At 40.6% G+C, this 22,459-nt stretch overlaps 4 protein-coding genes across 5 annotated transcripts; 2 read left to right on the top strand and 2 right to left on the bottom strand.

Annotated features, from left to right (window-relative positions):
- Nucleotides 1-454: 454 nt before the first annotated feature.
- Nucleotides 455-2,233, bottom strand: myl7 (myosin, light chain 7, regulatory). The gene is made up of 6 exons (XM_084358901.1): nucleotides 2,070-2,233; nucleotides 1,367-1,442; nucleotides 1,146-1,250; nucleotides 970-1,048; nucleotides 815-863; nucleotides 455-728 (listed from the first exon to the last, which is right to left on the bottom strand). The coding sequence occupies exons 1-6, from the start codon at nucleotides 2,103-2,105 to the stop codon at nucleotides 624-626; spliced, it is 450 nt and encodes a 149-aa protein (XP_084215027.1). The 5' UTR covers nucleotides 2,106-2,233; the 3' UTR covers nucleotides 455-623.
- Nucleotides 2,234-3,370: 1,137 nt separating this feature from the next.
- Nucleotides 3,371-10,383, bottom strand: gck (glucokinase (hexokinase 4)). Of its 2 annotated transcripts, none has more exons than XM_084359464.1 (10): nucleotides 9,721-10,383; nucleotides 6,710-6,872; nucleotides 6,445-6,599; nucleotides 6,118-6,237; nucleotides 5,913-6,008; nucleotides 5,729-5,828; nucleotides 5,445-5,628; nucleotides 4,637-4,792; nucleotides 4,100-4,333; nucleotides 3,371-3,904 (listed from the first exon to the last, which is right to left on the bottom strand). In XM_084359464.1, the coding sequence occupies exons 1-10, from the start codon at nucleotides 9,727-9,729 to the stop codon at nucleotides 3,757-3,759; spliced, it is 1,365 nt and encodes a 454-aa protein (XP_084215590.1). In that variant the 5' UTR covers nucleotides 9,730-10,383; the 3' UTR covers nucleotides 3,371-3,756. The 2 variants fall into 2 exon arrangements, with proteins under 2 accessions (XP_084215590.1, XP_084215591.1); XM_084359465.1 differs by having other exon boundaries at nucleotides 9,989-10,383.
- A 785-nt stretch (nucleotides 10,384-11,168) lies between these two features.
- Nucleotides 11,169-16,074, top strand: ykt6 (YKT6 v-SNARE homolog). The gene is made up of 9 exons (XM_084358862.1): nucleotides 11,169-11,242; nucleotides 11,335-11,365; nucleotides 11,758-11,924; nucleotides 12,133-12,215; nucleotides 12,918-13,018; nucleotides 13,115-13,219; nucleotides 13,368-13,433; nucleotides 13,905-14,006; nucleotides 14,103-16,074. The coding sequence occupies exons 3-9, from the start codon at nucleotides 11,821-11,823 to the stop codon at nucleotides 14,136-14,138; spliced, it is 597 nt and encodes a 198-aa protein (XP_084214988.1). The 5' UTR covers nucleotides 11,169-11,242; nucleotides 11,335-11,365; nucleotides 11,758-11,820; the 3' UTR covers nucleotides 14,139-16,074.
- A 1,150-nt stretch (nucleotides 16,075-17,224) lies between these two features.
- Nucleotides 17,225-21,927, top strand: LOC311260963 (uncharacterized protein). Its single transcript, XM_084359298.1, has 5 exons — nucleotides 17,225-17,433; nucleotides 17,945-18,002; nucleotides 18,986-19,051; nucleotides 20,318-20,402; nucleotides 20,580-21,927. Exons 1-5 carry the CDS (start codon nucleotides 17,374-17,376, stop codon nucleotides 20,626-20,628), a joined length of 318 nt encoding a protein of 105 aa, XP_084215424.1. The 5' UTR covers nucleotides 17,225-17,373; the 3' UTR covers nucleotides 20,629-21,927.
- The last annotated feature ends 532 nt before the right edge of the window (nucleotides 21,928-22,459 follow it).

Genomic DNA, 22,459 nt, shown 5'->3' with positions numbered 1-22,459 from the left:
TTCATTGTGCTTGTGCCATCAGCACAAAACGAAGGCGTATGGCAGATGGACTGATGCCATCATTGTTGTATAGTTAAAATCACCAGAATAAAAGTAAGCTAAATATGCAGAAAGATTAAAATTACAGTAGAAAAAGATTAGTACTATAACAATTATTTGTAAGCTTAAAATGTCTAGTCAGTTTATCAAACTCTGCTATTCTCTCCTTTCCTTTACATTAAATGTAATTTTGTAATGTGTGTCTGAATGCGACTCCAACTAAAGTTACACATTTCTTGGTGAGTTACGTTAAACTTAATTTAACAATCAAGGATAAGTCATTTTCCTGTGTGTGATGTTCATATTTTTTTATTTTGGCAACGCAGCAATAGTAGGAGTAGGAGTTTTTAGTCTTATTCTATATGCAGCATTGCTGAACAAAATGAGCATTTGAAATCAACGAAGAAACTTTCGAAGAGCCCAATACTTTATTCCTAACAGCATACAAACAAATGAGCAGATTTTTCATACCATTAGAATTGCAGCAGATAGTCATTCATGTTGTTGGATGAAAACCAGCCTGTTTAAATACCGCTATCATAATGTTCAGATGACCTGACGACACTGTAGGATTACAGTCCTTGTTAGGATTCCTCCTTCTCATCTCCGTGTGTGATGATGTAGCAAAGCGACTTGTAGTCGATGTTGCCAGTCGGGTCAATGGGAGCGACAGCGAAGGCCTGATCCACCTGGAGGTTTATAAAATGACTAGTGAATATAATCATTTTAAAGAATAGCTCGAGAGTCTGTAACTATAAAAATAGAAAAGACAAACCTCTTCTGCTGTGAATTTATCAGCCTGGTTCATCAGTAGTCGTCTAAACCTGGATAAACATGACAAGAAGAAGTGTAAGAGGAGAGAAAAAATTGAATACTGTAATTTCAGTGAATAGAGCTAACATGAATGCTAAGTAATAAAACTGATCTTACTCATCCTTGTTCACAAAGCCAGTCGCATTGGGGTCAAAAAGCTTGAAAGCAGCAAGTATGGTTTCTTCAGGGTCAGTACCTGGAGGGAAACAAAGCATCATAGAGCATCTTCTGAAAGTTCATCAAAGAAAAGTTAAAGATTCATTAGCTCATGATTTGATCTGAAAGGCTCTCACCATTCAGTTTCTCCCCAAATAGACTCAGGAACACGGTGAAGTTGATGGGACCCTTCCCCTCATTCAACATCTCGTCCAGCTCCTCATCTTTGACGTTAAGCTTCCCTGGTACACACACACACACACACACCAACATCATGGTCATCATCAATAGAGCGTACACCTATTTATTTACAAGTTTATATATTAAACAGATTAAAATGTAAAAGTAAAGAAAATACCCAGCTGTCCATAGGTCTCCTTCAGGTCCTGTTTTTTGATAACACCATCTCTGTCTTGGTCAATGCAGCCAAAAGCCTGTAGGATAAAGCACAAGCAATAATGATGACAAACAACTAAATCAAATAGAAATAGACAGAGTAAGACAATAGAAAATAGACGCCTTTTTCAATCGTTTGAAACTTCTTTCTTTTGCATTACATGTTTTTACAAATGCAGGCTGACTGATTATTATTCACTTTGATAGAAATGCTGAAAATTAGGTATTTTACTCTGCACAGCTCACAATATTAATGTTTCCCTTGACCAAATGTAAGAACACGTTGAATTGCATTTAAGCCTTTTCTTTTTTCCCAATGACTAACAAGATTAGCAAGGGTTAAAAGATATGTTAATTAATTTTAGTTTAAGCATTGCTAGTGAATAAGAAGTGTAATATTTGCACTGTACAATCTGTACATCAAAATTGTATTTATTACATCGAAAAGGAGAATTCTCCATTATTCACTGTTGTTGTAAATTAAAGAGAGTATTGTTGCAACCATTCCTATACTGGTTCAGTTAACGAGTGAAGGTAAATTGAATATTTCTCTTCCTTTTCATTTTACAATCAAAACTGACAGATTCCTATGGAAATTTCCTCCAAGAAAAAAGAGAAAGAAAAAGAGTCGTGTCCAGGCCGGAGAAGACACACTACTGCTGTACCTCTTTGAACTCCTGTATCTGGGACTGCTCGAACATGGAGAAGACATTGGAGCAAGCCTTCTGTCCTCCCCTCTGTCTTTTATTCGAGGCCTTCTTACTTGCCTGAGAAGATGTACGCAAATACACTCAGTTTACACACTTACATTTTCTTTACTGCAGACTGTCAATCAGAAGTGTACAAATCACACAAAACACACAATAACCTAATTACAACACATTAATAGATTCCAACATTGTCTGTTTTTTCTTTTTATGTCATTGCTGACTTAAAGTATTAAAAACCTGAAAACGCTGACTGACTTACCATGTCTGAGTGATTGTACGTGGAATCCCAGCCGAGGTGTGATGCCGGGGTGGGTTTTATGTACGGCCAATCTTATCTCTTGCCCTCCTATAATAGCCTGCGGTGGGCAGCGCAGTCCCTTACATGGCCACGGCTGTTCTCTGTGTGTCACCGAAGGGACCTGATAAGAGGTGAAGCAGCCAGGATTCCTCTGGGCTGGAAAATAGAGATATGAGGAGCAGAGAGGGAGAGAGGAGACAGGGCAAAGTGACCTCTGACATTTGACAGTCACTCGACCAAATAAAGTTTCTCCTCAGAGGTCAGATTTAGCTCAAAATGAACGTGTCATGTGCACTATTATAATGATTTCAGTAACAGCATTGTGTGATGCTACACAGCAGACCTTAAGCCTGATTTCGTGTTAATATAACAACTACCTGTTGCATATGAGATGATATAGGGACTAAATACTTTATGTAGTTCACTAGTTTTCTGATGGTTTCTATTTCCATATCATACCTTTCTCATTTTTGATGCTATGACTGTAGACAAATAGAGCAGCTGATATATTATCTAGGACCAACTGAATTAAGTAGAGATCACTCTTCAGACTTAATTTATACTATTTTGGACAGCTTAAGACAGCCCGGCCCTTGCTGGGGGCGTGGCTGAGGGCAGTGACTGCACAGTTGTGACATCACAACCTTACACAAGTCCTGACAGCTCGTTTGAAGGCACTGTTTCACAGGGCTGCGTGCATTTGAGCGTTTGGTTACTTGCACAGTATTTATTTAGCAAATAGACTGGAGAATCTCATTTTTTACAATATAGGACCTTTAATTAAGCAGTTTTATTTACAGTTAAGCTTATTTACCTCCATCACATTTCATCACACACTTATGCAAAACTATAACCTACTGGCTAACACACATTTGGTTGTAAATGTAAAATTTAAATATACAATACCAGAGAAATATTTCATCGCTCACAAACAGAAATTACAACACAACAAAAGCAGTGAGAATGATGTAGTTTACAACAGCATTTACAAAAACAATCCAATGTGATGTACATCAACCTGTTTGCACTGGCATTATAACGCACTGTCATCAATAATACATCAGCCATTCTTCAAATGGCCCAGTCCGTCACAGTAAACCAATTCAAACCAGTTCAGACACACTGCCATTGCTACAAGTTGGTCTAATTCTACCAAATACAGTAGAATAATAATAATACAAGTTGTTTGCTGCTTTCTTTTCTGTACATCTTCCAGTGACAAGTATCCACTTAGCTGACACTCATCCCACAGAGCCTGAAAAGGCCAGAGCTGCCGACTGCCGATGACACGTCACCAGTGTTCTCAAACTTAGTGTTCAGGCTTGCTCATTGCACAGCTCCCTTTTACTGTGTCAGCATGCAAGCAGCCATCTTACAGGCCACTGCTGAGATCAGAGCAGCTCCGCGGCCGCTCCCCTCCTCCGACTGGATGAAGGTGATCTCACAGTGAGGCGTGAGGTCTCTGACGATTTTGTGGAACCTGTCACGGAAACTGAGATAGAGAAACAATACGTTGAGTGTACAGAATGTACAGAAGATATCTGACCGTCGGATAAATAAAAACATTGTGTTTTACGGTGGGTTTTCCTTTAAAAAGGGTCGATCTAATGACATAATGGCCTTTCTTCAACTTATTACTTAAATATAGTCAGAAAACTAACATTGAAAAGTCTAAAACATTCCTCACCATGGGTGCAGCTTGTAGACAGATCCATCGACCCCAACCGTGATTGCCAGGACCTCCTGGCTGCGTCGCTCCCGCATCAGGTTGATCACACTAGCGAGCCCTGCGCCGCACATGTGAGCAGAGCGAGTGGAAACACTCTCACAGACCAGACGTACAATGTCGCAGTCCAGCTCTGATGGCAGAACACCCAGTGAGGACAGGATGTTGTAGATTTGTTTTCTGTCCCCGGTGTCACTGTAGGAAAATGACAAAATTGATCAAATCTCTTTCCCACGTTCACCGCCAACACTGTTATATAAGCTTATGTCATCAGCATACGGTTATATAGCACAACAGGCGTTACATTTTATTTGATTTTTTGCTATATTTAAGTAATTTTTCCCCGTGTTGATGCAAATGCAATGATTGTCTATTTGTACTGATAATCTTATCACATTTTTTATCTTATTTTATGGGATAATATTTTTTTTTTTTTAAAGCGCAGCTGTCTTTGGCTCGTGGATAACTGCGACCAGGTTAGGATCTGTTGACGCTCACCTCTCCACCTGTGACACACAGCGCGTCTCAAAGCTGCCACGAGTCTTCAGCTGCTCAGAGGCTTCCCCATTAAACAGCAGGTCTTCATTCACCAGCTTCACCAGGACAAGCCTGACCAGCTCACCCATATACTTCCCACTGATCAGCTTCTCATAGCTGCAGGGGGCAACAAGAGAAGACATAGCTAACGTTAAAACTATTGAAAAGAAGGATGGAAAATGATTAACTAAAGATATGATGTGAAAATAGTGGAAGAAACAGGAAGATAATGCGTGTCACAAAAGACATGAGCAAACAACTGTATTTTTCTGCATGGACTGGAAAAGGAGAGGGGAGCGGATGAGGATGCCAACGTCATTGTTAAAGAGGCTGAATGAGGCTGGACTCAGCAGTTGTCTGTGCAAAGGGGCAGCCAGTGCCAAAGGTAAACAGCCATTAGGGCAAGAGGAGCCATTAATCTGACAGCCCCATCCGCTGACTGACCACTGACGTATGAGGCCTCTTGCCATTTACAAACATCCTCAGGAAGAACAGTGGATAGCTTAGCAACTACACAGACAGCTCAGGTGAGAGTCAGGTGAGTATTGCCACAGAGGGATCATTAATTCAGAAAAACTAAGAGAACGAGGGGGAGAAGGAGTGTGGGGCACGTTTTAAAGTATACATGAACCTCTCAGCCCTTTAATGACATATTGCTGAGCTTGAACGTACACTTGAGTGTGTGGGCATACAGTAGAAGACTTACAGAGTGATCAAACAGCTCTCTTGTGTGTGCATTTGACTGCATGTTTGAGGTGTATACACTCACAGCTGATGTCCGGGGTTAATCGAGGTCTCGTCCACCACTCTGTCGTACTCCAGTCTGAACTCCTCCAGCTCCCCGTTGTCTCCGAACGCCCCCCACTCTGTGTTCACACACATCCGGCCCTCCTCGCCTTCTACCAGCTCCACAGTCCTCATCTCCTCCATGTAACACGCATTGCAGCCAGTACCTGGTCGAAAAAAGAAAAGCAACACAAAACTTTAGACTCGCTTGAGTGTCTGCACGAGTGCATCTCAGTCGGGCATTATTGCTTGTGTGTGTTCACTTACCAACAATCATCCCGACTTCACAGCTGCGATCTTCATAATAGCAGGAAATCATGGTGGCTACTGTGTCGTTCACCATGGCAACCACATCCATCTCAAAGTCCTAAGTGACAACGCCAAATTAGGTTGAGAGTAAATCCAGCTGTTAAACATCAGTCTTGTGTTGTTTACTGAGAAAGAAACTCACCCCTCGTCTCTTGATAGCATCTCTGAGTAATCCCACGACATTGTTCCCTTCTGCCCCCGACGCCTTGAAGCCTTTGGTCCAGTTAAGCAGGATACCCTGTGGACAGACAAACACAAACCTTAAATGTATAACCTTCATACATAAAACAGTGATGGCTGCTGTCAAGGATCTTTGTATGAAAACATGTACAGGTGTAACAATCTACCTTGTCAATGTCCTCATGTCGTACCGGAAAGGAGAAGGTGAAACCAAGAGGAAGCTTCTTGTGCTTGATATGATGTTTGTCCAAAAAGTCGGACATGCACTCTGCTATGTAGTCAAACAGCTGCCGAGGGAGAGGAAGAGAGGACATGAGATGTGGAAAAACTGCACAATCATTAGTGCTAATTTCATTCTGAGAGGTTTACATTCAATGCTACACCAGTATTTCTACGCTACACCAGAAAATATTTTGGCACTCTGAGATAGTTTTGAACAGTCACCACAGAGATTTTACAGTCTCTATATCACTTGTTGATACTACTGTAAATACCATTTCTGCAGTGCCCGTCATGGCATCTTCAGGAATAGAGTACATCTGGTTCGTGGTCTCCACCTTCCAGCTCCTCTCCTCATCTTCACCCACTTTCACGAGCATCACACGGAAGTTTGTCCCCCCCAGATCCAGAGCCAGGAAGTCGCCCACCTCTGTCAAAACAAACACAACATCTTAACGCTGGCTTTTCATTCTCTTTTACATCTGGATGTTTTTGTTTTTTTTACCAAAATAAAAGTGTTATGACTGATGGAGTATGCACCTGATCCCTCAGGGGTGGAGCAGACATAAGTCGGAAGCATTTTGACGCTGGCCTCTTCGTGCGTCTCTATACGCAGTCCTCGATCCATCTCACGCTGCATCCTCTCCATGACTTCTTTTAGCTCTTCCTTATTCAGCCTGAACTCTGACAGGATCTGCTCTACCTGCGACAAGAGGAGAGACGAGCTGGTCAGGAGCTGCTGCTGCAAACAGACTAATTAACTAGTGTAAACCTTGTGCACTCGGGCTATGCTTGTAAACCATACGGTGAAGTGAGTATTTACTTATTTTGAAAAGAGAAGTGAGGTTAAAACATTTGAGAACAAGGAGGGAAATCAGAGGCAGTAGCAGCAAAAAAGGGGATCAGAGCACGGACAAATAAGATGCTATAGAAAGAATAAGAGTAAACAAAAGAGAATCACAACTTTATCACACAAAACAAAATAAAAATTCAACTAAGATACAGGACAAAGTAGCGTCTGAACATCTCGAACAAGCTCCTCACCCAGAGTTTCCTCTGAAACAACATGGAGCAGCATGTGTGTAAGGACTACGGTTAATGCACACGACAGCAACATGAGATAAAAACATAAATCTAAAGCAAAACTAAAGGTACAAATTCCTCAACCTCAGACAGAAAATCCACATCTTACCATGTGGATCTCATCAAGCACAGAGCTGTAGCTGCAAGGCATTTTCACCATCTGGTCAAGTTGAGAGCTGACACACGGCATCTTCGCAGGTTTAACTAAATGAGGCTCAGTGTGTGTTTCTAGGTGTGTGGTGAGTGTGTGTCCAGACTGTGTGTGTGCAGAGTCAGTCAAGTGTGAATAGCCCTGAATGAGAACCTCAGCTGTTTTTATGCTCAGGTGAAGTGGGCTGGCCATGCCGCACGCAAATGCCCACTCCCCTTCCCCGATCTCACCCCATCTGGTGATCGGGGGTTCGACACCCACGCACACGCACACGCACACACACACACACGCACACACACACACACACACACACACACACACACACACATACACACACAAAGGACACCCAGAGCCCAAAATCTACCTGACCTATTTTCTGCAAAGTAGGGCAGCAAAATGTACAGATATCATTGAGCATTTGGATGGACTTATATAATCTGAATATATACATATTCATATGTTTAATTTATTTGTTTATAAGGCTCTGTCATGATTGAATACACAGTTTTTGTATTCTTTAGTTGAACATTTTCAAAAGAACAATACAAAGATTATTAACTAAGAGATGCTGATTAGTCCCAGGCATGTCTTACTTATTCATAATAAATCAGTTTGAACTATAGGTTTTATGGATACTCTGTTATCATGGTGAGATTTTAAATGGTTTTGCAAATGTTGATAATTAAGTCTACTGTAAATTTTCAAATCTCATTTATGATTTTGTGATTATTTTTGATATGTTTTGAGTACTCTGTTGGGCCTTTCTGTCTGCAATTCAGTTTAATTGCTCTCTAACACTTGAAAAAGAGACTTTTCAGCCCAGTGAGTGAAGAACAAAAAATTAAAAATCACATCTCACAATAATCACCGTGCTTTTTCAGATGGCCTGTTAACCCAGCAAAAAAAGAGTTCAGATACGTTTGGTAAATTATTTTTTGCTCTCATGTGGCAAGGTTTGACCTGTGACCTAAAGCTCACCCACCCTGAGAGTTTACAACCTCCAACATCACAAATCAGATAAATGTGAACATGAACCACGTGATCTGAACTTTTTTTTGTTGCAGGGGAGCAACATGCAAGGCCACAGGGTTGCTCAATGAGGACTGGGAGATTTACGCATATATTTGTTTTTTTACTAACTTGCTAAAATTAGAACCATGTCTCTAAAATTAGCCCCAGAGATGGATGAATGACCTCTAAAACTAATAATAGTGTGGTACAGGTGAAGGCCTCCTGTGCTTATCAGCCCCAGTAGTTTAACTGACCAGAGGTCAGAGCTTTTCTTAGCTCTGACCTCTGGCTGTGAGGTAACTGTGGCCCTCTGTCAACCCAGAGAAGTGCACTGACCTAAAGAAACATTTATGGGTTAAGCAGCATGAAATATACCTCTTAAATGTTGAAGTATGTAGTTTTGGGGAGGAGTTTTTATGAGAATGTAAAAATCTTTGATTGATTTTCATGATTGAATAAACTGAATAAACAAATTGTCCTCCAGACCGCTTTACTTGCAGGATCCTTCTAAGTCACCACCTCTCAAGCTTCAAACAGGGTTTTGGGGACCTTACTTCCCTCTGAGGACAGCTTGTTTATTAAGAAAAATATTTCCAAGGCTGTTATTACCTTATAAAGTTTGAAATTCACGACAAAACTTTGTCATGCACCTTTAAATGTCCCCTTAAGTAGCTTTAAGTTTGGTAAACATTCAATTCTTCCATGTTTTTTTTTTTACATCAACTCTCTTCTAGTTATTTCACTATGTGACACTTTTATACTGAGTTGAATATTTATACAGAAGACACCATGTTTTGTTCTGATGCAACATTACAGCAAATGTTCCAGATGTTTTGTCCATCACTGTATACTGTGAACTGAGATCCATACCACAGCATAATAGAAAAGCCTAAACGTGTTTGATTTGGTTAAAGACGTACAGGGGTTCTAGGAAATGTGACTTTTTCCCCTTCTGTCCCAAGTCAGAAGCTAATAAATGCCTTAGGACAGAACTTTTTGGGTCTGTGAGGTCAAATAACATATTCATGAAATGAGCTTATGCAAATAAACTAAGAGGGGTAAGAGGGTGCCTCTTTCCAAGCTTCGTCTGAGGGGAGGCCCACAGGGTCAGACTTTGGAAACTCCTGATTTAAGAAGTGCACTTATTTCCTCCATATTAACTTATTTTGTACTTATACAATTAACTTAAATTCTTAGATAGATAGATAGATAGATAGATAGATAGATAGATAGATAGATCCATATGCCATCAGTGAAATACAACCTTGACTTTCATAAACTAAATCTCAGTCTTTTTGTTCTTTACCTTATCCATCGTATCACGACGAGGATTAAATCCTAAGTGTCCTGCCGACCATCAGTGCTCTGCAGTGGAAGTTCACTCGTTTTTCCCAGGAGCTCTTGAGATTCCCAAGTTTCAGCTGTTAATGTGTTTTAATAACTCCGTGCACCAGGTGGAAAGAAAATGTCATCCTTTTTATGGGAAGCTGCCCAGCCGTTAATGCGATCTACATCATGTCTCTTACATGTCCGCAGTGTTTTCAAGGCCTAACAGCTAAACAGTGAAATCAAACCTTTAAGAAAGCAGAAGTGTCATTGACAGCCTAGGGATTTTTCTTCATTCCTGCAGATACTGAAAGAGGATAAAAACTAAGGCTCCATCTTCATTCTTGCAGATATATTATGTAATAAACTGTGGATTAGTCTTCATTCTCCCAGGCGACAAGTCCGGCCATCCTCCGCGTCGGCGCACTGGTAGCTCCAACAGTCGGTTAATGGCAAAATAGACTTTACATTAAAAATATCAACAGGCAAACATCCAGTTGGCCTTCTTACCGACCGCGTTACTTCGATATCTTAACGCAACCAAGAACTAGTTCCAGGAAAGACGATTCATTCCTGCTCCTGGTGCGGCTGAGCTGTCAACAGGTGCACCTAAAGGCTCAGCGGTTTCCATGCCAAAACGATTTCAGTGTGTTGCCTTGGAAATGAATTACGGGCACACTTCTGCCATGGAAAACACTTACCACTGAGTTAAGTGGCCAGGACGAAATTGTTAAATGGAGCAAAATTACCAGGAAAACATCAAATGAGGGTGCCATGTTTTTGGTGGGCAGAAATTTGGTAGACTCAAAAAGGCACCACGCTTTTATTATTATTGATTTTCTTATTGACTTGTATTATTTATTAATACTATTATTTATTTCCAAGATTTAATTGAAATGCTTTTGTTGTCTGCCTTTACATCGAGAGAAGCTGAGTAGAAAAAAAAAATGTAATCCTTGAGGATGAGAGTTATTTATGTTTGTTTTAGACCAAGGCTATCAAGTAAGGCTGAAATAGAAAACAGTAAAAAAAAAAAAAAAAAAAAAAAAAAAAAAAAAATGACTAGTCATGATTTTCAAAAAATAATCGTAATTCAAAAGAGTCCCACGCAATGGATTAATAAGCCCGAAAAGTGAATTAAGTCAATAAATGAGGTATTTTCTTGTCATTATACACTGTATAGTTTATACCGTATGTATTAACAGCCTATGAAAAACAAGACAAATTCAGAACAAAGTCTGCTTTCCAGAGACACGTGATGAGTAGCCAGCAGTTGAAACATTTTTATTTTATTGCACAAGGAAAAGTTGATATTATACGTCACGACTTAAATATTATTCAGAAGTATATTTGTGCTACACCAAACGTCCATCTTCAGTCGGAACTAAGACAATGACTCGGTGATTGTTTCCACCGGAGCCGTTATCTCATCGGACCGTTTGTGGATCGTGACGTGGTGATTGGTCGCAAAACTGCATAGTGAAAACTATAGTCAGCGATAAGTACGTTGTGATTAGGTCGCCGGACGTCTGCTAAACATTTTAAAGAGTTTTAGTTTATGTGGAATAAAAAGTTTATTGTGTTGTTTTTGAAGGGAACCGAACAGTTTGCTGCTGATTTGTCTGGTAAGTTAGCTGAGGCCTCACGAAGACCTGATAGCATCTGTAGCTAGCAGTATGCATGCCTGGATTTCAGAAATGTCTACAAGTTATAAACCGGTTTTAGATTTATGTTCGTCACCTTGAGGTGACTTTGCACTACTCACTAACAGTTAGTCAATTTGTCTTTGCCTGGAGAATAAGATTTAACGCTATTTAAGCCGAGAGTAGCTTACAATACTCGGCTAGCTTGGTAGCTAATAACAAGGCGGCTACTTTCACTTATAAGCTAACACTTGTCAGCTGAACTTCGCCCAAGTTTCTTTAGCTGCGTTACTGTTAGCAGTGAAGCTAGCTGGCTGAGCCGTGTAAGGGATAATGCCCTCATGTGATTGTGCTTATGTCATCTTTCAAATTAGATCATCAGGGGTGTGTGATTGTATTTGCTGTGACTGGCTGAGCAGAACTGATCCGGCGGCAGCATGAAGCTCTACAGCCTCAGCATCCTCCACAAAGGAGCGACCAAAGCCAACCTCCTCAAAGCGGCCTATGACCTCTCCTCCTTCAGCTTCTTTCAGCGCTCCAGGTGGGTCTCACTGAATGTTGCCAGATCTGACAGATTAAACACTAATTTTCTGTGTAAATAGCAGAGAGTATTAGGATAATATCAGTGATTTGTCTTATATCAATTAGTAGGAGCAAATTGGATCAGTACATTGTTTAATATGAATACTGCTCTCAGAACATGCTGGGCTACTTTCCTGCGAGTGACATCCTTGTTTTGATTTATTCAGTGTTCAAGAGTTCATGACCTTCACCAGTGCCTTGATTGTTGAACGGACAACACAAGGAAGTCGTGCCTCTGTCAAAGAACAAGGTAAAAATGTTCACGATCAGCCCAGTCTGAAGGTCATGTCAGCAGTTTATCTTTTGTTAACTTAATTTCATTTCAACATATTTTTTTTACCTCATTTGTTTCATTCTGCCTGGAAACATTTCACTTGTCTATGTCTTTTTTGGTATTTGGTTTTACTTACTGTAACTTTTTTGGTGCGCTTTACACTGATCTAGTTCTCACAAGATTTGGTGCCACTCAGTTTACAATACATTATCAACTTGATTTTGTATGTGTGAAACAAGCATTTAGTTACTGATATTTACAGTACCTGTGGTGTCCCGGTGACCAATTTTTTTATGCTTAGGCTCTTTCTCCCTCTATGCCAGCTGCTCTTACCTTTACACCCCTGGTCCCTTGCTTTTTGCCTCATTTACACTACTTTTTACTCTCTCAGGATTATACAAGTTGACGATCATGTGGTACAACATGTGTCGTGAGGCTAATGTTAAAAAATGCCAAAAATGCACGATTGTCGTGGTAATTTCTTGTGAAGTATTTTCCCACTACAACAATGATTGCATATCATTGTCATGATATGGAGAACATTGTGCTAAACATTTTGTTCTGTTTTTTGTAGGAAAGTGCACCAACTGGTGCTGGGTTCACCTTTACCATAACACCAGGAATTTGTTATACCCTTCTGTTTTGATAATACTGTGAATTTTTTAACCATTTTTTCAGAGTACCTGTGCCATGTGTATGTAAGAAACGATAATCTGAGCGCTGTGGTGATCGCAGATACTGAATACCCACAGAGAGTCTGTTTCACATTGCTAGACAAGGTGGGTATAAAAACATGTAAATGAAGACACATAATTATTACACTTCACTGTCATCTTCGATAACGACATTGCTGTCTATTTTTTTTTTTTTTTTAGGTATTAGAGGAGTTCTCCAGGCAAGTCGACAGTATAGACTGGCCCTCTGGTAACCCTGAAACCGTAAACTACAAAGCTCTAGATATTCACCTTGCTAAATACCAGGTCAGTTTTTAATTTGTTCATCAGGAATTATGTCAAAGGAATCTCTGAATGTTTACTCAGCAAAGACTTTGTGGTCAATCAAGGAACTGCCAAATCAGTATGCAGTAGTGTTGAATCTGACGTGTTGTTTTTGTTTTGTTTTTCCCAGAACCCCAGGGAAGCAGATGCAATGACCAAAGTGCAGGCAGAGCTGGATGAGACGAAGATCATTTTGGTAAATTACCTCCATAAACTGAGACCCAGTATTTTAATCGCGGATGAAATAAATGCACATTCAGGAAAATAATCAATCTATATTTGAACAGCCACAGATGTTGGTCAAAAAGGAAAAGTTTTTGTCTTATTTGTTGAAATACAAATGCATACATTGGCAATTATTTTCCTTGTTCTTTCACTAGAGCATTTTTGATAATTAGATGCTAGATGAAATCATAACAATCTTTCATTAATGTCTCTATAGGCAGATTTTAACCACAAATCTCTGAAACTGTTGCTGTTGTAATGCAACAGGTTGAAGGGTTGCTTGAAATTGATTAGGGAAGTCAAAGGCGATACCCAGCTCTTGACAGTTAACTGACTAAATTGTGCTTTTACATGCCTGAAATAGTATGTAATATTTACAGTCCTTGTCAGGTCAAAATCTTTACATGTCACTATTTCATAGAGAAATGTTATGTTTCTGTAGCACAACACCATGGAAAGTCTGCTGGAGAGAGGAGAAAAACTGGATGATCTTGTGGCAAAGTCAGAGCACCTTGGAAACCAGTCGAAAACCTTCTACAAGACTGTAAGTACTTAAGACTCTCCTTCTGAACACATGACTGAAAGTCAAACTGCCACTCACTGTTTCAGATGCCTGACTTTGTGCACGTTAAACCCGCAGGCACGGAAACAGAACTCATGCTGTGAAATCATGTGATGCCGCTGCCTCGTCCTCGTGGACACGCCTCTCTCTGCCTTTCTGCTTTTCCTACAACTCCCATCATGCACCTGCCACCAGCTCTCGACACAAAGGACAGGGCGGACGCTGTCTAATCCGGGATGGGGTGCCAGGATGAGGGCAAGAAAGGGTGGAAGGTGGTGGCCCGTCGGAGCGTGATCTGTCTGGATTGTGGCTGATGGGGGCTGAAGGAGTGATGGGGTTTGGTCAGGGGAAGAAGTAACACTCAAATTATTTTTAACCTTTCAAACGGTAAACATCTGTGTGGTGTTTCAATACCAGCCGAGGACATAATAGCGTGACGTGTAGTGGTGATGTATTGTTGAAAAGTCTTCAAACCATTTAATGTTATTCAGATTCAATCCGATCTTAACAGTTTGATTTCAAAGAGTATTAACCACAGTTGTGCTTCTGCTTTAAGGCAACTCTGACAATCTCGAAGGCTTATCTTGTGAATTCATAAAATACGTCACCGTAATGGTTCAACTGTTCTCATTGCTGTCCACAAGGTGGCGTGCTTATTTACTTAAATGTTCCAATGAGCCTCAACATTGAGGTCAATCTAAAAACTAATGTGAGCCAAGACAGCAAGTGGCTGATCAAAGTCTCACTGAATTTTATTTTGAAACATGTTTGCTCGACTGGATTAAATTAACAGACTTCTTTGCTTTTTTTTCTGTCTCATAGTGTTAAATGAAATCTTAAACATTCCCGCTTTGAGTGAGTGTGTTATTGAGTGACGATGCATCTTAAAACCTGATGAGAAAATAAAAATGAGAAAATGAGAGAATAGGTCTTCTTCATAGACGCAGCCTTATTGCAGCGTGGCTAACATGTAACCCCTCCCTGTCCTGTTTAAACATTGTGTTGTCTCATGAGAAGGATTCTCTGTTTACTTAGTGTACTGTAGACACACTTTTCACTCTGATAGCCAACACACAGGACACTTAAACAGGTTTTTACAGTTAACAAAGCCCACTTGGACCTCTGCAGTCCAGGGCTCATCTGTACCTCTCAAACCTGGGATCGCTGATATCATCTGTTATGACTGAGGTGATTCTGGGAATCCTCTTGTGCTGTTGCACTCTCTGGCCTCGAGTTTCTCCTGAAATGGGTGTGATGTTTGAAAAGAGACCAGACGTGGGTGATATTTATAAATTGAGTGATTTCAAATCCCAGTCTTATTTTAAGACACTCCACAGCTGACTTTTTTTTTTTTGGACTGTCAGCACTGTTTGTATTTAGTTCTGACTGGTAGAGATTTCTTTCTTCAGGAGCTTCTGATCAGTTTAAGATAAAGAAATGCCTTGGGTTGTGTATTTTAGATGTTTCTCTGCTCGCTTTCAGCTGTATGTGCGTATGATTTGCTGATATACAACATCTGCAGGCTGCATTGATGTTGAGTGCCTGTGTGTGAGGACTGTTGTGTGTGTATGTGTGTGTGTGATCTGAATTGCTCTTTCTGCTTTTACAGTGTAAACTTTTGTGCAATATCTCTGCAGACTGTTGGTGTTTGTCTTTCTCTAAAGAGGAGAGAACAAATGGAACTATTTCTCTTTAAGGACAGTAAATTGACCTTTATATATGCTATTCTTACAACTGATTTACATGTGAAGCGTGCCCAGGGTTGTTTCTGACATATTGTTCTGACTTGTTTCAATTCTTCTTTTCAAAATTTCAAATTAATGTGCTAAATTTGAAAACTTTGCTGTAGCTTTTTGCAGGTCATGTCTTACCGACCAGTGTGTTAATCAGTCTGCATTAAACGTTTTGATTCAAATGTGGTTTGCACATTTAAAACTTCAGATAATAAACTGTTCTGTTCTGTCTGTATTAACATTTTGTTTTTGATTTGTTCAAACACTGATTGTGTACAGAACGTGTAATCTTGCTCAGATAAACACGAACAATGGCGTCTGGTGTGCTGGTGATATTTTCAGATAACCAAGTGGAAACTATTTTTTCCAAGGTGGCAGTCAGGTGTGCAGGAAATCCTGTAAAACAATGCAAACATAAACTTCTCCTGTGCAGTGTCTGAAAGTCAACAGGCCTCTTTTTAAATACTTAATCAGCAAACAGGACGGTGTGACCTCTCTGCTTGTGCAGGAGGAAGCTGATGCACCCTTCATGTGTTGTAGGAAATGTTTTTAATAGGAATCCATAAAAGATCAAAGGGTGGACTTAAGACAACTTCTAAATCTGGGCTTAAAATAACATTGCAATATTTTTAGGCTACATTGTGATACACGATATATCAAAAATGCTTTAAATCTCCTCAAAAGCACGTAAATGCTCGTACTGGAACATTTTTGTTCAGATGCCTGAACAACATGGCGTCATGTTCTTAGAGGGTCACAACAAGTAATACTGTGTATGCAGTGATGGAATGTAACTAAGTACATTTCCTCAAGTACTGTACAGTACATTACTGTACGTAAGTGCAATTTTGAATATTTCCATTTTCTATTACTTTACAGTCCCACTCCACTACACTTTGGAGGTAAAAAAAAAAAAAACCCTGAATATCTGATCTGATAATTATACAATATTAACATACACATAAATATGTTCATAATTTACTTTTACTTGCACTTTTGATACTTAAGTACATGTATTGCCCGAAAATTACTTTTGATACTCGAGCACGTTTAATATCACACACTATAAGTACTATTTGTATGGGTGACTTTCACTTTTACCAAAGTAATATCTTAAAAAGCCTTTTGTGGCTCCAGAGGAGCTGATAAATCTGATAAATTGCCTCCTGTGATGTCAGTCAGTGGCTAAGTTGCATTGTGGGTAATGTAGGTGGCAGGATTTAAAAAGAAAAGAAGAAGTGTTACCTCTGGCTCTGCTGTAGTGATATTGATCATTTGGTTTTAAACTGTCTATTAAACTGCCTACATTACCCACAATGCGATTTAGCCACTGAGTGACATGACTGGAGGCAATTTATCAGATTAAATGCAGCTTCCTCTGGAGCCACAATAGGCTTTATACTACTTTTCTAATGTATGCACTGGTGCTCACCAAGACCTGTAAACACGCTTTAATGTGTAAAATTGGTGGAGTTACCCTTTAAGGATGCCAGTCGTAAAGTACGACTTCAAAAGAAGGACGTGAATGCAGCACAAGAGGCGCGTCTCTTCTGAGGTGAGCAGAGAGGAGCAGAGAGGAGCGCGAGCTGGTGGAGTGAGACCTCACAGCCTCGGACATGTGGACGCAGGTGAACAACAGGAGCAGGACGGTCAGCAGCAGCTCGGACAGCTCGAAGGTAAGAACAGAGAAGAAACAGACGCTGTTTCTGTGCAGCAACGCACCAAAAACAAGCTTTTCTCTCCGACTGTGCGCGACGAAGAAGTACAACTGACCGACTTGTTTACAGGCTTTCACTCAGTGTTTCATTCAAGGTTTTAAGCTCCACCGGAAGCTGTTGTGTTTTCCTGCTGCGGCAACAAGTGTTGTCTCGACTGGAAATGTGTTGTTTACTTTATATCTTCTTATCTTGAATAGTTTTCTTATCTCGGCCCCCGAAGCGCTCTGATTTTCCACACTGTCGGACTTCCTGCAGAAAGTCTCCCACTGACTTGTAGCTGATCGAGCCTGCACCTCTTTCTCCTGCTTTGTTTCTCCTTCTTTTCACTGTGGGACCCAAGCTGTTGTCATTGTGAGTGATTTTTTCTTTTCTATACCTGCAGAAGAGAAGCAGTAACCGAGCTGTGGTGGTGGTTTTCCTGTCAGTGCACTCTGCTCTACAATTTTGTTTTGTTTTGCTGCATTTTCAGATGGTTGACCCACATCTCCTCACAAGGCAGCTCCTACACACGGTTCAACAGAGGAATGGTGAGCTTTATCTCTTCTGTCTTCTGTTTCTTCTTCTGTTGTAGACCGAAGCTCACAGGGAGGTTCAAAATGGGCCATAATGCATCTACGTTACACTGTATCGTGTGCTTTTAAGTTCTAGTTTAAAGCTGAACTGCTTCGCTGCAATGAGTCGATTACTTGATTTAAAGAAAATTACTCGTCAGCTATTTTGATGATCGATTAATCGTCAACATTTGCTGGTTCCAGCTTCTTAACTGTCAGTATTCACTGCTTTTCTTTGTCTTTCACGACTATAAGTGAAGAGTCTTTGTGTTTTGGACTGTTGGTTGGTTAGTTTTTTTACATTTCATAAACTAAACCAGTTGTTTTCAATGGGATTTTGCTGCAACTATAGATTATTGTTGCAATATACAACTATACAACAACTAATGAATGAGTTTTTAATTTACTTTATCAGTACTTTGGATGCACTCCTTTCCTGATAGTGACTATCTATTCCCTAAAAAATTCTTTAAAACCTTCCAGGAAACCAAAAATAAAGGGAGTGATCAGACCAGTTATACAGACCAATTCTCACAGATGTTAATACAGGTGTGTCTTGAGATTTTAACTTCCCCTTTCGTTTGCCTCGGACACAAAAGGTTTGAAAACGCCAGATAGATGCCAGATAAACAGGGAAATCCACTTGAGGTGAATTCCATTTAGTAGTAGGTCATCTTTTAATTGAATGCCAAGACTTTTAGTTCAGAGCAATAAACAAATGGCAAAGTTCCAGAGAAGCAAAATAAAGGTGCCGTGGTCACAAAGATGCAAATTATTCAGTGTGGCGAGAGGAATATCATGAGCACAGGCTGCATGAAACACTGCAGCTGTCGGTCAGTGCTTACAGACTAAACTACTAAGTGTATTTGAAGAGATTGGAGTCGGATGAAAGTTTTTATACACACAGAGAGTTTATAACAAAACATACAAATTATTTCTATTTTTTTCCCCACATGAAGTTTCAACTGCAGCTGCCACTTCTCGCTCAGAGGACTCTGTAACCAAGACCAGTGGAATCATCCCTGGTAAGTCCGGCTTTGACCAAAATCTGATGTCTTCACAGACCCTGAGAGACGTGTTTCAGATGTACCACCCTGAGCTAACTGGGACCGCCTGTATCACACAGAGAGCCGAGACCAACAGATAAAGGGGGAGTCGGGTTACACCACCGGCAGCTCAGCAAGTTTTAAAAAAAAAAAAAAGATCAGAAGATTGTTTTGGCAGATCTTTTTGGAGTATGACTGCAAAACAATGGGCGTCTTGTCATTTTGATCTTATTGTTTGTGGTTGTTTTCATTGGCTGCTTCAGAAACTGAAAACTTTCAGAAACTCCTTTGTAACACACACTTCTGTCTCTGTGCGGTGTTTCGGTGACTTCCCAGTTCTGCTTCCTGCTTATTGTCTGAACCTTGTGAGAGAACGAACCTCCCTCATGTTTCCCTGCTTGTGTTTGCTTGTGGAGGGTATAGACGAGCACATGCCCCCTGTCATCGATACGTATAGGAAGTGTTTGACTGTGAGAGCGTGCAGATGTGTGACCGAATCAGAAGAGGCATTCCCGGGAGTTGAACCTGAAAGTGGTGCCTCCATGCCGGGGGTGTCAAACTCAATTTCAATTTCAGGGCCACAGCAGGGCTATGGTTTCCCTAAAGAAGCATTGATGCCTCTGCATTTGATAATTATTGGATTTAGTAATGACTTAATAATTAATAACTGGCTCTAAAGCAGAAGTCTATGAAAAATAATGGCAAGGAGACATTGAAAAAACAATTTCTGATAACATAATCTGTTTAATTCTTGGACTTACTGTCGCTTTTCTTTCTTTTATGTTAGGTGTGAGCGCTGCCATGTGTATTCGCTTTTACCATCTCTCATTAAATTTCCTTCCCTCTGCAACGACTTTTCTTTTGTTGAACATCGTCCTGGGCTGCCACTATTAACTTAACTAGCCACAACCAATCAACATTGAGATGCCATCGAGGGTATAATGATATCTAGCAGCTCGATGCCTTCAATGTACTGATAACAAAACCAGGATGTATTCAGGGAAATGAAGTGTAAAGTATGGAGTTTTGACATGCAGCATAGAGTTGTATTGCACAGATATGTTCTTTGCAAGCTCTAATGAGGTGTCAGCACGGAGAGATTATGTGCCCTATGCTGTTAATAGTCATACAGTATAGTTTTGTCTGGGGTTATCAAATGACTTCTCCCCCCTGCAGAAAACATGTATTAGCATATGTCTAGTTGTGTTTTATCATGTGAAAATAAACGTGTGTGTATTCTTTTAGGTGCAATTGCTGCGACGCTGTTCATCGCCTTCATACTTGCTCTCTACACTGTCCTCTGGAAGTGCATGGTGTCACCACCACAGCGGTAAAGAACAGACACAAGCCCTAACTTGATTTTGCCGGCGCTTCAATTGGATTTTGCTGACACGGCAATTATGCAAACTGCCATCGCTGGCCTGGCTTTTAGCGTCACATGTTAAATTGTGTAACTGATTTATTGCAGTTGTCATTGTAAACACACTCCTTTGTGTTTCCCTTTCAGAAAGCACAGCAAGGTGAGAATGAGAGGACAGCCGAGGGCTTCTGTGTGAAGCCTGGCTTCTGCTCAGCAGCTCGTTTTGGGTCCTACTGGTGCGGAGTAAAAAATTTGAGAGCAGACTTTGCTCCCGGTATTGGTGAAGCACTGGAGTGACAATATGCCACGGAGGAAGATCCTCCTGATGGATCCAAAGATCTAACCACAAAAGAACTGACTCAGCTGAGTTTCCATCAGCTTTACTGTCTGTCGTTGGCTCCTGTTGACTCAGAGCTCCATGTTGATGTGAAAAACTTGTTTTGGCAGGTCAGACTGTGCTGCTTTTTTTTTTCAGTTTTCTCCCCCTGTGAACTCTGCACTACTGACGAACGAGGCAGTTCTGGCCACAGCTCGCTCCACTTGCCAATGAGCTGTGTTTGTGCGTGTGTGTGTCTGAGAGAGAGATTGTGGTACATTTAGTTTATGTATATTTTGCATGATTTTTGCATGTCTTGTAGGTGCACCAAATGGACAGTTGTCTTTTAAAAAAGTTCTCTATTCTGGCCGAGTATTTCTACATAATATTTTTTTTAATGACTTAATGGCCTCAGTGGGTTGCATTTCCATTTTAATCTAGGTGTCTTACAGGAGACCTGTCATGCTTCTTTGTTTTTTCCTTTCCTTCAGCGTGTTACAGGCTCCTGTGCATGTAAAAGGTGTTGATAGTTAAAAAAGCCCAAAGTCTGTGACAGTGGAAGCTCCTCTCTCCCACAGAAAACAAGGCTCCTGAAACGCCTCGTCAGTAGTCCCGCCTTTTATTCTGTGACTTCATGACATCACACATTTGCATACTTCATGCATACTGTATATTCACGTTAGAACTGAAGCAAACTGGAAGCTGAAAACACAACAGAGCCCCCTGGAGACATGGTGAGCAGTGCTGGCTCAGGCATGTGCAAGCTGACCAGTCAGAGCAGACTGGGTGTTGGGGAGGGCGGCTTCAAAGAGACAGGAGCTAAAACAGTACGAGAAAACTGATGGGGGTTTTTTCCGAGCATTAAAGCATCTAAACCCATTCTAGCATTAACCCAAAATAAAATCTGGAACACGCAAATGTGCATAATGTGTAATGTGTCTCCTTTAAAGAGTTTTTGGGAAAACTCCTAAAGCTTCCAGGATGTTCATGACAATTTGCCAATCACCTCCTCTTGAGTCTTTAGTTGACATTTGGTTTGGAAAAGTATGGAAATGGGTTTGGATTTTGTTAATATTTGTCCATTGTTGTCTTCTTTGAAATCCCCATGGTTTATTCACTTTACTCAGGATGATGTGACTACTGTGTGACCGCTGACTCTATAATAAACTGTGACTTTTACATCTGCTGGAGTGTGAATATAAAGAAATGGTAAGATCAGTCACAGTTTGGTGGACAACCTGCAAGTATCATCATCAGGACTTCAAATGAGACTCACCCCACTTTCAACTCAGAACGGCCTCATGTATGGCACACATGTATGTAGTCACACAGGCCGGATGGACACATCCTGCACAAATAGACCAAGTCCAGTAGCCCTTGAGCCACTTTGCTTGACATGCTTTTTATGAGATGCTATCTGAGTAGAGCCAATCACAGCAGCGGTCTGACACTGTGTTGTTTTTAAGAACCAGTTGTGCAACTTTAAAAACAAAACAGAGTGGAGTTATAGTAACCCAACTAAGTAGTGGGTGGGGAATGTGCAATGGCGTCACTGGGAAGAGTGTTGCAAATTCTGGGGAATTCATCAGAGCAAAGTTCCTGTAACTGTTGATTGATTCAAAACTGATAAACAAGATACAAATCATCTGAACTGTGCAATCCAGTCATATCTTTGGCTTTGATGAAATGAAGTGCATCTGGATTTCGCAAA

Source organism: Pagrus pagrus (assembly GCF_965226575.1).
Source record: "Pagrus pagrus genome assembly, chromosome: 8".
Taxonomy (NCBI): domain Eukaryota; kingdom Metazoa; phylum Chordata; class Actinopteri; order Spariformes; family Sparidae; genus Pagrus; species Pagrus pagrus.
Note: the sequence above shows the minus strand (reverse complement) of the source record. Positions and strands in the feature narration are given on the sequence as shown.

What these genes read in the sequence shown, in the direction of transcription:
- LOC311260963 (XM_084359298.1), top strand. Translation starts at nt 17,374, where the DNA reads ATGTGGACGCAGGTGAACAACAGGAGCAGGACGGTCAGCAGCAGCTCG. An exon ending in CACGGTTCAACAGAGGAATG is followed by an intron (nt 18,003 to 18,985) that starts GTGAGCTTTATC and finishes CCCCACATGAAG; the next exon opens with TTTCAACTGCAGCTGCCACT. An exon ending in ATGGTGTCACCACCACAGCG is followed by an intron (nt 20,403 to 20,579) that starts GTAAAGAACAGA and finishes TTTCCCTTTCAG; the next exon opens with AAAGCACAGCAAGGTGAGAA.
- ykt6 (XM_084358862.1), top strand. Translation starts at nt 11,821, where the DNA reads ATGAAGCTCTACAGCCTCAGCATCCTCCACAAAGGAGCGACCAAAGCC. An exon ending in GTTTCACATTGCTAGACAAG is followed by an intron (nt 13,019 to 13,114) that starts GTGGGTATAAAA and finishes TTTTTTTTTTAG; the next exon opens with GTATTAGAGGAGTTCTCCAG. An exon ending in CGAAAACCTTCTACAAGACT is followed by an intron (nt 14,007 to 14,102) that starts GTAAGTACTTAA and finishes TTAAACCCGCAG; the next exon opens with GCACGGAAACAGAACTCATG.
- myl7 (XM_084358901.1), bottom strand. Translation starts at nt 2,105, where the DNA reads ATGTTCGAGCAGTCCCAGATACAGGAGTTCAAAGAG. An exon ending in GGCTTTGTGAACAAGGATGA is followed by an intron (nt 864 to 969) that starts GTAAGATCAGTT and finishes ATGTTTATCCAG; the next exon opens with GTTTAGACGACTACTGATGA. An exon ending in ATAAATTCACAGCAGAAGAG is followed by an intron (nt 729 to 814) that starts GTTTGTCTTTTC and finishes ATAAACCTCCAG; the next exon opens with GTGGATCAGGCCTTCGCTGT.
- gck (XM_084359464.1), bottom strand. An exon ending in TGTGTGTCACAGGTGGAGAG is followed by an intron (nt 4,334 to 4,636) that starts GTGAGCGTCAAC and finishes ATTTTCCTACAG; the next exon opens with TGACACCGGGGACAGAAAAC. An exon ending in GTCTACAAGCTGCACCCATG is followed by an intron (nt 3,905 to 4,099) that starts GTGAGGAATGTT and finishes TCTCTATCTCAG; the next exon opens with TTTCCGTGACAGGTTCCACA.